Source organism: Triticum aestivum, chromosome 1A, assembly GCF_018294505.1.
Source record: "Triticum aestivum cultivar Chinese Spring chromosome 1A, IWGSC CS RefSeq v2.1, whole genome shotgun sequence".
NCBI classification, from domain to species: domain Eukaryota; kingdom Viridiplantae; phylum Streptophyta; class Magnoliopsida; order Poales; family Poaceae; genus Triticum; species Triticum aestivum.
In genome coordinates, this window is record NC_057794.1 from 35,192,117 (window position 1) to 35,204,513 (window position 12,397).

Sequence of the window (12,397 nt, forward strand, 5' to 3'; positions counted from 1 at the left end):
AAGCAGGCGGTGGAGGCGCCTATATGTGTGTGTGAGGAGGTGGCCTTATTAGTTGAAGGCAGGGGAGAACTGACTCGACTTGTCTTGTTTGTTGCAATTTATTGCATGTGTAGTAGTTGCTTGAAAGAGAAGTAGTGTGGTGTATGTAATGTCCCCCCTAGATGAGGTAGTTTTTCGCTCCCTCCTTGAAGGGCGCCGTATCACTGTTTATTTATTTATTTATATCTTGTGCAGATAAATCTTGCTTCTGGATGTATATTTCTTCTTGTTTTTGAGTGAAGCAATGGAATTCGGCTCACTTGACCGTTAGACAATCCAGAGTTTCTTTAGGAATATAAAGTTGAATATTGCCCGCCAGTTTGATTGTTGAGGAGTGTAGTGATATATTTGCACACAAGCCTTGTTGTCATGTATCGTATTTCTGATTGTATTAAGTAATGTAGACAGATGGGCTTTAGTAAAAACTGGAGCACACACAAACCTTGCTTTTCTTCATCGAAACGGTTGTGCACATGAAACAGTGTGCACGATGGGCCTATCTAGCGGTGAGTGGCTGTCTATTGCCATTCATGGATAGCTTGATTGGTTTCTCGTCCAGAATTCGTGGGCACAATGTCATCCCTGGTGTTATAGGATGGAGTAATAATCAGGAAATATAGTGTATAATATGGTTAGTGTCCCACGTAAATATGAAAAAGAAACGACCTGCCGTTATTTTGGAGAAAGCTTAACAAATCAGAGATGGAGATAGAGAGATCACCTCCCCACAATTAACGAATCAGAGATAGATACCACGCGACATATGTGATAAGCAATCTAAACAATTTTAAAAAATAAACAAGTATTGCTAATCCAGAGTACTCAAATACTATTTAACTTTTGATAGTCTGAAATACTAAAAGAATTAAACAAGTATTGCTAATCCAGAGTACTCAAATGCCATCATTTTCCCTAATTCATGCAGTAATATTTTTACAGAACATTTCTCGAATCACATTGAGCTGGAGAAGAAGATATTCATCCCCGTTACAACACACGGGCAATTGCCCAGTAAGCTAAACAACGTCAACCCTATAGGTTCGAATTATGCATCATGGTACTAGTGGATGACAAGTGGAGTAATAATACCAAGAGTTAATTTGGGAAAAGTAGTGCCATGCACCACAGCTTAGTGATGCTATCTTATTTAGGAGATATAAATTACTTGGAAGATCTTAACCAGCCCTTGATTTTAAACAGACCGAATTGTGATGAACTCCCTTGAGCCGCCGAACAAGACATTGACAAAGAATTACTCTGCTCAGAACCGAGAGCACAAGAATGAATGAACTAAAAAAACGCCGGAATCATGAAGAAAAAGAAGAGGAAAAGTAGTAAAGATGCCTGCGCTTCTGCAAGGAGAACAACCGAATTACCTCAAACACACCCCTCCTTGCTTGTCCAATCAACCCCACACTACTCGTAAAGGAGATAAGATTTCAAGAAGAAACCAGCAACGAAGGTCAGGCCATGGCTCCCCGCAAGACCTAGCGCCGCCTGCTAGTCCTAGAACTCCTCCGTCCTGCCCCGACGGTGGTGAGAAGCACTGGGCGGGTCAGACGGACGACAAGGCCCAAGGCCCAGTATGCCGGTTCGTATGCTGATAGGCCGGTTTAAGATGAAAGGTATAAGGACTATTCTCCTACAAAGGAAGCAAGACTAGGACTCCATTTGTAATAGAGTAATCATAATCCTACTAGGACTAGTCATGTAACTCGCCTCTTCAACATATATAAGGAGGGGCAGGGCACTCCAAGAGGGACAGAAAATAATCGCTAAGGCTAGACACAAGGGGAGCCGGCTTGTGCGGCGACTCCCTCATGAGCATAATGAGACCTAGTCACAAACATCATGTAGGGCTATTACCGGATGATGTTTCCCGGGGCCCGAAGCTTTCTAAATCCTTGTCTTATGTGTTGACCCGCCTCGCGTCTCTCGTCCCGCTCAACCCCTCTCAAGCTACCACATATTTTTTTTTACAAAAGAGAGCATACTCTCTGATTTCCATTAAAAGAAATCACCATGTCTTACAGGGCAAAGCGAAATAAAACTACAAATGCAACATAAACTCCACCCCCCAAACACAGTCTTTCACCACCCCTCCTGAGGGGGGGAGGAAAGCCATTCCCCCCCCCACACACATTTATCCTCGAGGCAGCAACCTACAGGGATGAACCAAAGCATAGGCTCAAAACAAGAACCCAGCCCTGGTAGGGAAACATGTCTTCTAGAGGCATACATCATTATTAAAGTTTTAACATCAAAAGATCAAAGGCAGACTGAAAAAAACAAGGAGAGCAAGCTTTTTGCAGCAGAAGCAGCTGTTCTTCGCAGCATCAGAATTTTGTCTCGAAGAAGGTTAGTATTGATCACCCCATAATTCTTCCAGTCTTCAGGAGCCATCCATGAGCTTCTTTGAACACTTCTTCCGCCACCTCACTCACTTGTTTCACTCCAGCCTCCATCATCTTACTTCTTACGGGGTTTGTCTGCAAAACATTCGAATCATTCAAATTTCTAAGAAGCAGGTTAACAGGTATACAAGGGTCATTCACCCTGTTATTATCAAAAATAATGCTATTTCTCAATTTCTAAATGGTCAAGCAAATTGCTGATATGCCTATCATGACCAAACCCTTCTCATCTTTACCGAAAGTCTTTACCCAGGTTCTCATTATTGTATCAAGATTTTCTAGAATGTTTCTCAAATTAAAAGCACATTTCAGACTGTTCCATAACAATCTAGCAACTGAACAAGAGAGGAAGAGGTGATTAATATTTTCTCTATGTCCACAAAAAGGACATATATCATCCCCCTTCCACCCCCTATGGAGCAAATTGTCTTTGGTAAGTATGTTATTCCTAAGAGCCAGCCACATGAACACCTTGATTCTGGGTGGCATTTTAATTTTCCACATGTAGAGGTGTGGGTATTTGATCCCATTCTCAACCAAGTGTCTATAGAAGGATTTTACAGTATATACCCCTTTTTTGGTCAATGTCCACTTCACCTCATCTTTATCATCATTTAAAGTCACCGAACTGCAGGCTTCTTTAATATGTTCCCAGAGCTCTCTAGCATCTCCTATCAAAGTTCTTCTGAAACGAACATTATCTAAACTGTTTTCTAACACCTACTTAATTGTTTTCTTTTTATCAAAACAAAGCTCATATAGTCTAGGGAAGTTTTTACTGAGTGGAGCAGATCCAATCCACCACTCTTCCCAAAAGCGTACTTTATCCCCTTTTCCAACTGTAAACTTACATAAAGAGGCAAAACGGTCTCTATGTTTCAATATCTCCCTCCAGAATTGGGAATCTCCTTGTTTGGCAAGTACACTGCCCAGGTTTTTATTCTTAATATATTTCTTCCAGATGATATCTTGCCACAACCCTCAGTTGTGTATAATTTCCACCACTATTTACACAGCAAAGATTTGTTCATGTGTGTGAGATTTTGAATTCCCAACCCACCCATATCCTTTGTCCTGCACACCTCAGGCCACTTGACTAAATGGTATTTCTTTTTTTTGGTCGTTCACCTGCCATAATAGTCTGGCTCTAAAGAAATCCATGCGTTTTTCTACCCCAATGGGGATCCCATAAAAGGACACCATAAAATAAGGTATGCCTGTCAAAGATGACTGAATCAGTGTAACCCTCCCTACACTAGCAAGCATTCTACCTTGCTAGGTTTCACATTTTGTCTCCATCTTGTTCTCAGGAGGTTTGCAATGTTTATTGCAAATTCTATTTTTATCTATAGGCAGTCCTAGATATTTCATAGGTAAGGCACCCACTGGACATGTATTTTTTTGCATATTCATCTTTTTTATCAATGGCTTCCCCAAATAGGAAGATCTCACTTTTGTGAAAGTTGATCTTCATCCCAGACATTTGTTCAAAAAGGCACAAAATATATTTCAAGTTGTGTGCACTTTCCATATCATCTTGTAATAAGAAGATAGTATCATCTGCATATTGTAACATATTAACCCCATTTGGAATATATTCATTTAGAACCCCTTTCACCAGACCATTTTTTCTAGCATTATCCAACATAATTGCTAGGGCACCAGCAGCCAGATCAAAGTTAAGAGGGGACAGGGAATCCCCCTGCCTCAATCCTTTGTGAGTTGGGAAATATTTTCCTAAATTCCCATTAACTTTGACACAAACTTTCCCCCCTCTAATAGTTTCCATTACCCAATCTATCCAAATATCTGGGAATGCTTTCAACCTCAACATTTGAAAGAGGAAGGACCCTTTTATTTTGTCATGTGCCTTTTCAAGATCAATTTTCAAAAGCATAGCACTTTGTTTTTTCTTTTTAATGTTGTTCAAAGCTTCATGAAGGACCAATACCCCTTCCATGATATATCTGCCTTTGACAAAAGCAGTCTGGACAGGGGAAATAACATCACCAACTACCAAATTCAACTTGTTCATTAACACCTTTGTAATGATTTTAAAGCAGACATTCAGCAAGCAAATTAGTCTGAATTTTTGTATTTTATTAGCATCCTTTCCTTTTGGGACTAGAGTTATAATCACATAATTTAATCTACTTATATCAATTTTCCTATTAGCAAAGTCATCAAGTAAAGCTTTGAGATCATGTTTCACCAGTTTCCCAATAGTGCTGATAAAATTCAGCTGTGAACCCATCTGGTCCAGGTGATTTATTGTGTGCCATTTTAAAAACAACCTTCTTGATTTCCTCTAAAGAAAATTCTTCAATCAGAATTTTTTTATATCCCTCCTTAATCTTAGCTGGGTTATCAATACTTAATGAGACAGAAGAATTATCAGGTAGGCCAAATAGGTTTTTGTAGAAAGAGGTGATATAATCTATAAGATTTTCCTCCCTCTATCACCCCCCTCATCCTGTTCTAATCTGTTAATTCTATTTCTTCTAAGACTCCCATTTGCCTTGGCATGGAAAATTTTGGTATTGCTATCTCCCTCCAGAATCTCATCAATTTTGGCTCTTTGCCTCCACTTAGTCTCCTCCTGTTTAAGGAGTCTATCAAGTTGGGCCCTCAATTCTATCTGTTCTTTTCTATCAGCAGATGTAAGGCCATTTACCTCACAGTGTTTATCAATAATATCCAATTTCATTAGAATATCCTTTTCTAGCTCCATATACCAGGCATTCATATTTCTATTCCAACCTTTAAGTTTAGGTCTTAGATTTTTAAATTTCCCTAGCAATCTATCTATATTGTCCCCCTTAATATTTGGATCATTCCAGACCTTCTGGACAATTTCATTAATCCCTTCCCCCAGGAACCAAGCATTTTCAAATCTGAAAATTGGATCAGTTTTTTCAAAGTCCCCAGAATCCAGGAAAAGAGGAGTCTGGTCAGATTTTTCTCTAGTTAAAGTTGTAACTTAGGTTAAGGGATAAGCCTCTTCCCACTCATTGCTACAGAGAATTCTATCCAGCTTTTCAAAGTATGAATGGGCAGGTTATTCCCCCATGTGAATTGTCTCCCATTCATATCAAGCTCTCTCACCCCAGCTTGTTCTAAGATGGCATTGAACAAAAAACTCCAATGTCCAAGTGACCCTGGTTTGTTTTTCTCACTAGCTTTCCTAATAATATTAAAGTCCCCTCCAATCAAGATGGGATCGACACAATTCTGAAAAACCCTGGACAACTCAGTAAAAAATATAGCTTTTCTTTCTGGTTGTGCATCTCCATAGATCACCACTAGGTCCCAAATTAGCCTACTTTTAGCATCTTGGACTGTCATTTTTATATGATAGTCCCCCTCATCTTGTGAGATCACATTTAATGTGGTATAATTAACCCCCAATAGGAGACCACCAGATTTCCCCCTAGCTGGAGTGAAATGCCAGTGAAAATCCCTTCCTACACAAATTTGCTGCAAGTCATTCCTAGAAAATTGTTGTCTCATGGTCTCTTCTAAACCCAAGAAATCAATCTTCATATCCATAATCATTTCCTTAAGGAATCTTTTTTTGATATTCCCCCAAATCCTCTCATATTACAAAAAATACCTCTCATCTTTTCTTCTTCTTTTTCTTGCTAGAAGATTCTAGGGTCTTAATAGCAGAGGCAGTTTTAACTCCAGAACCTTTGGTAGTTTTACCCCATTTTCCCTTTTTTAATGAGAAAAGCCCTCTAAGGAGTTCTTAGTCTTCTTCCTCTTCCTCTTCTCTCTCATTTTCCCCTTGATCTAATAGATCTTCTAGAGTATGTTCTCCAGTATCAATAATATCAAGGTCCTCAGGCAGAGAGGTTTGTTTTTGATTATTGCTATAATCCACTAACCACATATCAATTCTAGCCTGTTCAGCCATTTTTATTAACTCCAAATTATGGTTAATAATGTTAGGTTTGTTCCCCAAATTAACTCCCACCCCCTTAGCAATCTTTTGCAGGAGACTATTAGTTTTAGAGATGATATCAGAGGGTGTGGACTCACCATAGTTATTCTTCTAAGCCACTCTCTCTTCTGCCAGCTCAGTGATCGTACGGTCTTCTTTGCCTTTCAATCTGGTGCATCTCCTTAGTTCTTCTTACTCTAGGGATTTCGATTCTCCTTTCTCAGCCTTTTTGACTTTTGTTCCAAAGGAATCAGTTTCCTGGCTTGTAGTATAATCCACTGGCTCCATATAGCCCAGGCCCACAGCCTGATCAATCAGCTCGAGGTCTGTCATTTCCTCCCCCTCCACCTGCTTATCTTCTTATGCTGCTCCCTCCTCAATGTCCTCTTTTTCATCTTCATTTTCAGTGTTTTTCCCCTGACTGTGACCCCCTCACCTCTTTATTTACTTTTAGATTAATTTGCAACAGTTCATGTTGTCTCTGAACCTCCTTTCCAGAGTTTTTCTTATGATATCCATTTCTTTTCTCCTCTTTTCCTCCAACATAAGCTGTGCAGTCTGCCTGGCTGCTAATTCCTCTGCCTTTTGTAATCTCACCCTCAAACTTTCTTCTTCACCCAGAGTGTCTCTAACAGTGACTGTCTCTGTCTTTTCTTTGGCTATCTCATTTTTCTGACACTTGTCCTCCTTTTTGAGCACCACTTGTTCATACTGTTTCAACCCCAAGTTCCCCAGACTGACATTTGTTTTCCCAGACTCAGATTGTTTGCTCTTTTTCTGCATCTCATTCTCTCTTTGTGTTTCAGAACTCTCCAGGTCAAGATAATCAAATATTTTCCTTTTATTCCCCTCGTCAAACTTGTACCACCCCTGTTCTGCAATAGAATCAAGCTCAAAGCCAATGTCATAAAGCAACAGGTCTTTTGTAGTTATTTCAGTGACAGTAGGGATTTTATGTAGGTCTCTCATTCCCACTTTCACCCTGATTTCTTCCCTGGAATATATGTGTTCTATATCCACTTCAACCACTGGCCCCAGCTGAACCAATTTCACATGCACCCAGGTAATGTCTCAGAGTATCAGGAACCCCTCACATCTTAATCCAAACTGAGTGAAGTTTCCCTTTTGCTTTATCATCAGGACTCCAGAAATCCACCTCCACCATAGCTCCTGTGCCAAGCAGAGTAAACTTGCCAAAGTTTTGAGCTCCACCAGCTTGGCCTTACTAGGGAATCTCATAGGAAAAGATTTTGGACTCTGAAATTTGACTCTCCAAGTCCATCCCCAGTCAAACATCTTGCTGAAGCCATAGGCCACAGTGGTGTCATTTAACTGTCCTTCATGCATAGTAACCAAAGCCATGAGATTTATGTGTTCAGCAGCTACAATATCTTTAATGTTCTGAACCAGAAGGCATCCCAATCCCCTGGCCCCATAACCAACATACTTGGCAATTGGTTTAGCCTGTTTCAGCATAGTACACTCTTCAGTACTGTGAGATGGCCTCTGGCACACCACACAGAAAACCTTGTTTTTGCATTCACTCTTCATGTGTTCCTGTTCTTTGCAGCTACCACATAGATGCGTTGGCCTCACGACTAAGTCCTTTCAACAAGGACATCTGCTGTGACAATTTCACGACAACGGCCTTCTTGAGGCCCCTGCAGCGCTGCTTGCCGCACTTGTGCGCTTGCTGCTCCAACAGCCACCACCCGAGCACGGCCCCGGTCCCGGCCCCCGCGAGCGGCGCGGCCGAGGCAGGACGCGGCCGGATGGAGCAGCGCGCGTGCCTCGAGCAGCAGTAGCCTGACGTGCGGGCCCACGAGGAAGCCCAGCGCAACGAGGACGGCGAGCAGCACGAGCGCGTCCACCGCGGCCATCGACGAGTGGTCGCAGAAGGGCTCAACCGGATTCAATGTGTCCCGCGAGTTAATTTGACAGAAAGACGGGGGAATCTGTAAAATGTGCGGCAACGACCGGCCTGATCCAGTTGGCACCACTTGGCTGCTTCTGATTGGCCCAGGACTAAACATGCACATCAGAGACAAGTTCTATGACTGCATAGTTAGCTTTTACAAGTTTTAGGACCAAACCATCACATGCATGACAAATTGAAGGACCTGCGATGTTATTATCTCAAAAAATAAATCAGAGTAGATGATGTAAAAAAGGAAAACCAGAAAATCTCAAAAAGAGAAAAGAAAAATCAAACCCGAAGGACATCGAACGATCCAGAGCCTTACCGAAGCAGCTAAGGCAGCCCCTATTTACGGCTTTGCCCTCATTGACCTCCCTCCTATCCCCTTCCACTCCGCCGCAACCCCTTCCTCAACATTCTTGCTCGTCGTTTCCTCCGCCTCTCTCTCCTCAGGCAGGCGCTCTCCCTCCCCTCCTGGTCCTGGTGCCGCGACTCTTCTGAACCCTAAACCGCAGATCCCCGCACGGCAGGAGCGGGAGTTCCTCCAGCAATCATGAGGTGATAGCCGCTCGCGATCCTTCTCTGTGCGTTCTCTTGTTCTAATTGATTGACGAGATTCATGTGCGGTCGCGTGGTTGATTTTGTGGTAGGTCGCCATGCCGCCGGCTGACCGGGCTGGGCTGGGCTGGGCTGGGCTGGGGTTGATTGACGGGGCGCTGCTATTTTAGTTTGGTTATTACAGTATTGGATTCTGCATATGGTCTTCTTGTCTGTCTGTCTGTCATATACAGTAGTACTAGTTTGTTTAGTCAGTTAGATTGGATTGGATCATGGCTCTGGAAGGTGGGACTTTGCAGTCTGGACATTGCGCCTTGTAAGTTACTGCTGTATTTCTTGGTTAGGCGGCACAAGCGTGCGTGTTATTGCGGTTTGTGATGTCCTAGGTTTTTTGTTCAGAGGGCCGCCCTGTCTTGGCGTTCCAGAGCATGATTGGTTGATTACCATTTGTTTGGCCAACCTCACAGACTATTGGATGGAAAATCAAGTGGCAAGGTTTTGTTTGGATGTTGCGCCTTGTGTGTGCCCCAATTCTTTGGTTGTTTGTTTGTGTGTGATCTTTAGAGATCATTTTTGTGGTGTGATCTCTAGCGACATCAACAATTCTTTGCTAGTTTGGTTGCTTCAGACTCTAGGTTATCAATTATTTGTATTGTTTCTAATTGGTTATCAATTATTTGGAGGTCTCTTATTGAATCCTCTCTGTTCTCGCACCAAGAAATTGGTTATCAATTACTCCCTCTGTCCCAAAAAGTTTTTTACTCAAATGGATGTATCGCGAGTACTACACATACATGATCACTAGTTTGAGAAGTTGCCTGTTAGCATATGGATCAAGGATAGGACAAAATATGTATATACTGGAAGGAAGACTATTTTCTCTCTCGGATAAGCTGTATATGTAACACTGTGAGTTGTGATTACCATGACTATATGGCCAATACAGATAATTAAGCATCAAGACAGTTTGGCCGAGTGGTCTAAGGCGCCAGATTTAGGCTCTGGTCCGAAAGGGCGTGGGTTCAAATCCCACAGCTGTCAAACTTTTTTTTCAATGTACCTTTTATTTTTCTCCATTCTGTAAATCCACTAATCTTGTAGAAGTGCACTAATCATTACTAAATTAGATTAATTATGTCCATTGCACCTTGGAGTTGGGACCTGGGAGTCTGCACATTGCGCCTTGTAAGTTGCTGTATTTCTTGGTTAGTAGGCACAAGCATGCGTGTTATTGCGATTTGTGATATCCTAGGTTTTTGCTAAAAGGGCTGCCCTGTTTTGGCGTTCCAGAGCATGATTGGTGGCTGATTACCATTTGTTTGGCCAACCTCACGAAAAGTTGCCATTTTTTGGCCAACAAATTGTCTGGCCATTTCTTATTTGTTGATAATGATTTTCATGATTGTAGAAATGAGATTTGATTGAAATCGTGACGGGGATTGTTTTGAGTGCAGTCGCCACCCGAGCACTAAGTGGGCGCAGAGGCTGGACAAGGTTTACTTGACGATTGAGCTGCCCGACGCAAAGGATGTGAAGCTCAACCTGAGGCCTGATGGCCATTTCAACTTCTCAGCAAAGGCCCCTGCTGATGACATGCAGTATGAGCTTGACCTTGAGCTCTTTGATGCTGTCAGTGTTGAGGTTGGTGTCTGCAATTACTGGCAAATGTCATCTTCTTGGGGGTGCACTTTTTACATGCTGACTGCTGTTATTTATGTGTTTACATTACATGCAGGAGAGCCAAGCGGCTGTTGCCCCGAGGACTATATGCTACCTTGTCAAGAAAGCTGAGGGCAAGTGGTGGCCTAGGCTGCTCAAGAAGGAAGGTAGGCCACCTGTGTTCCTGAAGGTTGACTGGGATAAATGGCAAGATGAGGATGATGAAGATGCCGGATGTAAGTAATGTGGTTCAAACATGTGTTTGTTTGGGTCCTATACCATACTACACTGTTCGGGGTGAACTGACCTCAGGTTATCTGTCTCGCAGTTGGTGACTTTGGTGATATGGACTTCTCGGTATAGGCCTGGTACAATATTTCTTCGCTTACCAAGTAAATGTTAGCAAGGCTTCTCATTCTTCTTTGTGATTGCAGAAGCTGGACATGGGAGGTGGTGATGACGACGATGATGATGAGATTGAGGAGGAGGAGGATGAAGACAATGTGGTTGACAGTGCTAACAAAGGTAGCTTATGATGTTTATCTTGCACCTCATGATTTGTTTGGGAGCATGTGGCTGTTCAAGGCTTCATATTTCCGTCCTGCTATTTGATTAGTGCCATGCCGATAATGTTCAGAACGAGGATACTAGTAAGACATTTTGCTGAATCCTACTCTTAATTATTTAGCCTTTTAGTGGTGAACCCTCAGTTTTTCTGCAAGTCCAATTTGAGAGTAGCATAGACATATCTTCAGTGTTGCTTTCATAATCTGCCCATCACATAAACATGTCTGTGGAATTGTCGAACTCTGTCCAGTGTTGTTGAATGCAAGTCGAGGCAACTGCCTTAAACCATCTGTTCCAAGAACAGTACAGAAAGACTTTGGCTGGCCTTCTCTTTTGTGAATTATTACAAAATTTTGATTTGGTCTATTTATTGCAACCTAGCATAAATAACTTGACCATTTCGAAAAAACACAAAGAACTTCTGGAGTCTGGTCTCGACTCTTGGATGTTGAAAATGGATTTTATGGGTAGTACTGTGTGCTGAACTACTAACCATGTTGCTGTAAATGCAGGTGATGTAGATGCTGAGGCAGAGCCGGGGAGCAAAGGAGGGGTGGCGTTGCTGTAAATGCAGCTGATGATCATGGGATCTGTTTCTAGTGGCGAGGTAGAATTTTGGTGTGCGCCTGAATTTCGGTAGTACGTAGAGGTGGTGTTGGTAGCTTTTGGCCTGGGGCTATCTGTAGTGTTCAACGTTATTCTGCACCTTTTGTTTAATTTTAGACCTGCTATGGTACTGTAATTACATGAGATTGTGGTGTCACGTATCTCAGATAATATAAGATTGCTTACTGTTGATGAAAACATGAAATAGCTTAAATGTAGGCGATATGTAGAACTGACAGGATTTTACTAGAGATATAACATTTTGTAGTCGGCATCGATTGCAGTACCCGGTTCATCATCGCACGTCAAAGGACAATGAAATTAAATACAGATACAGATGCGAAAAGTGGTACTCCTATAGGTGAGGATGGCAAAAAAATCCATGAAGACAGTCTTTGACCGTCCATTAAAAAATCTATGGGTAAAAAATTATCAACATGCTTAAACCCGCTGGATATTCATACCCACCGGATATTTTTTGAGTCCTACCCACCGGATATTTATTGGGTCCTCTCGAGATATAAATAAGACCTAAAATTATGTTAACATAAGCTCTTTCGTTCTTCACCTTGTTGTAGGCTAGACTTTATTTATAAAAGTTGGATTTCATTTATAAAAGTTCTGACGGAGATGACAGTAATCCAAAGACGATATCGAGCAAGCTCCTGTATGGTGGTGGCGTCGAGGGCATCA

The 12,397-nt window shown here is 42.0% G+C and overlaps 1 protein-coding gene and 1 non-coding gene across 2 annotated transcripts; both read left to right on the forward strand.

Annotated features, from left to right (window-relative positions):
• Positions 1-8,732: 8,732 nt before the first annotated feature.
• Positions 8,733-11,902, forward strand: LOC123188261 (co-chaperone protein p23-1; the record flags this gene model as incomplete). Its single annotated transcript, XM_044600313.1, is given in 6 exon segments — positions 8,733-8,872; positions 10,327-10,513; positions 10,608-10,767; positions 10,860-10,888; positions 10,966-11,056; positions 11,611-11,902. Coding segments are annotated over 6 exon segments (528 nt in total). The 3' UTR covers positions 11,667-11,902.
• TRNAL-UAG (transfer RNA leucine (anticodon UAG)) lies at positions 9,834-9,913 on the forward strand. The gene has a single exon. It is a non-coding gene; the product is annotated as a tRNA-Leu (tRNA).
• Positions 11,903-12,397: the final 495 nt, after the last annotated feature.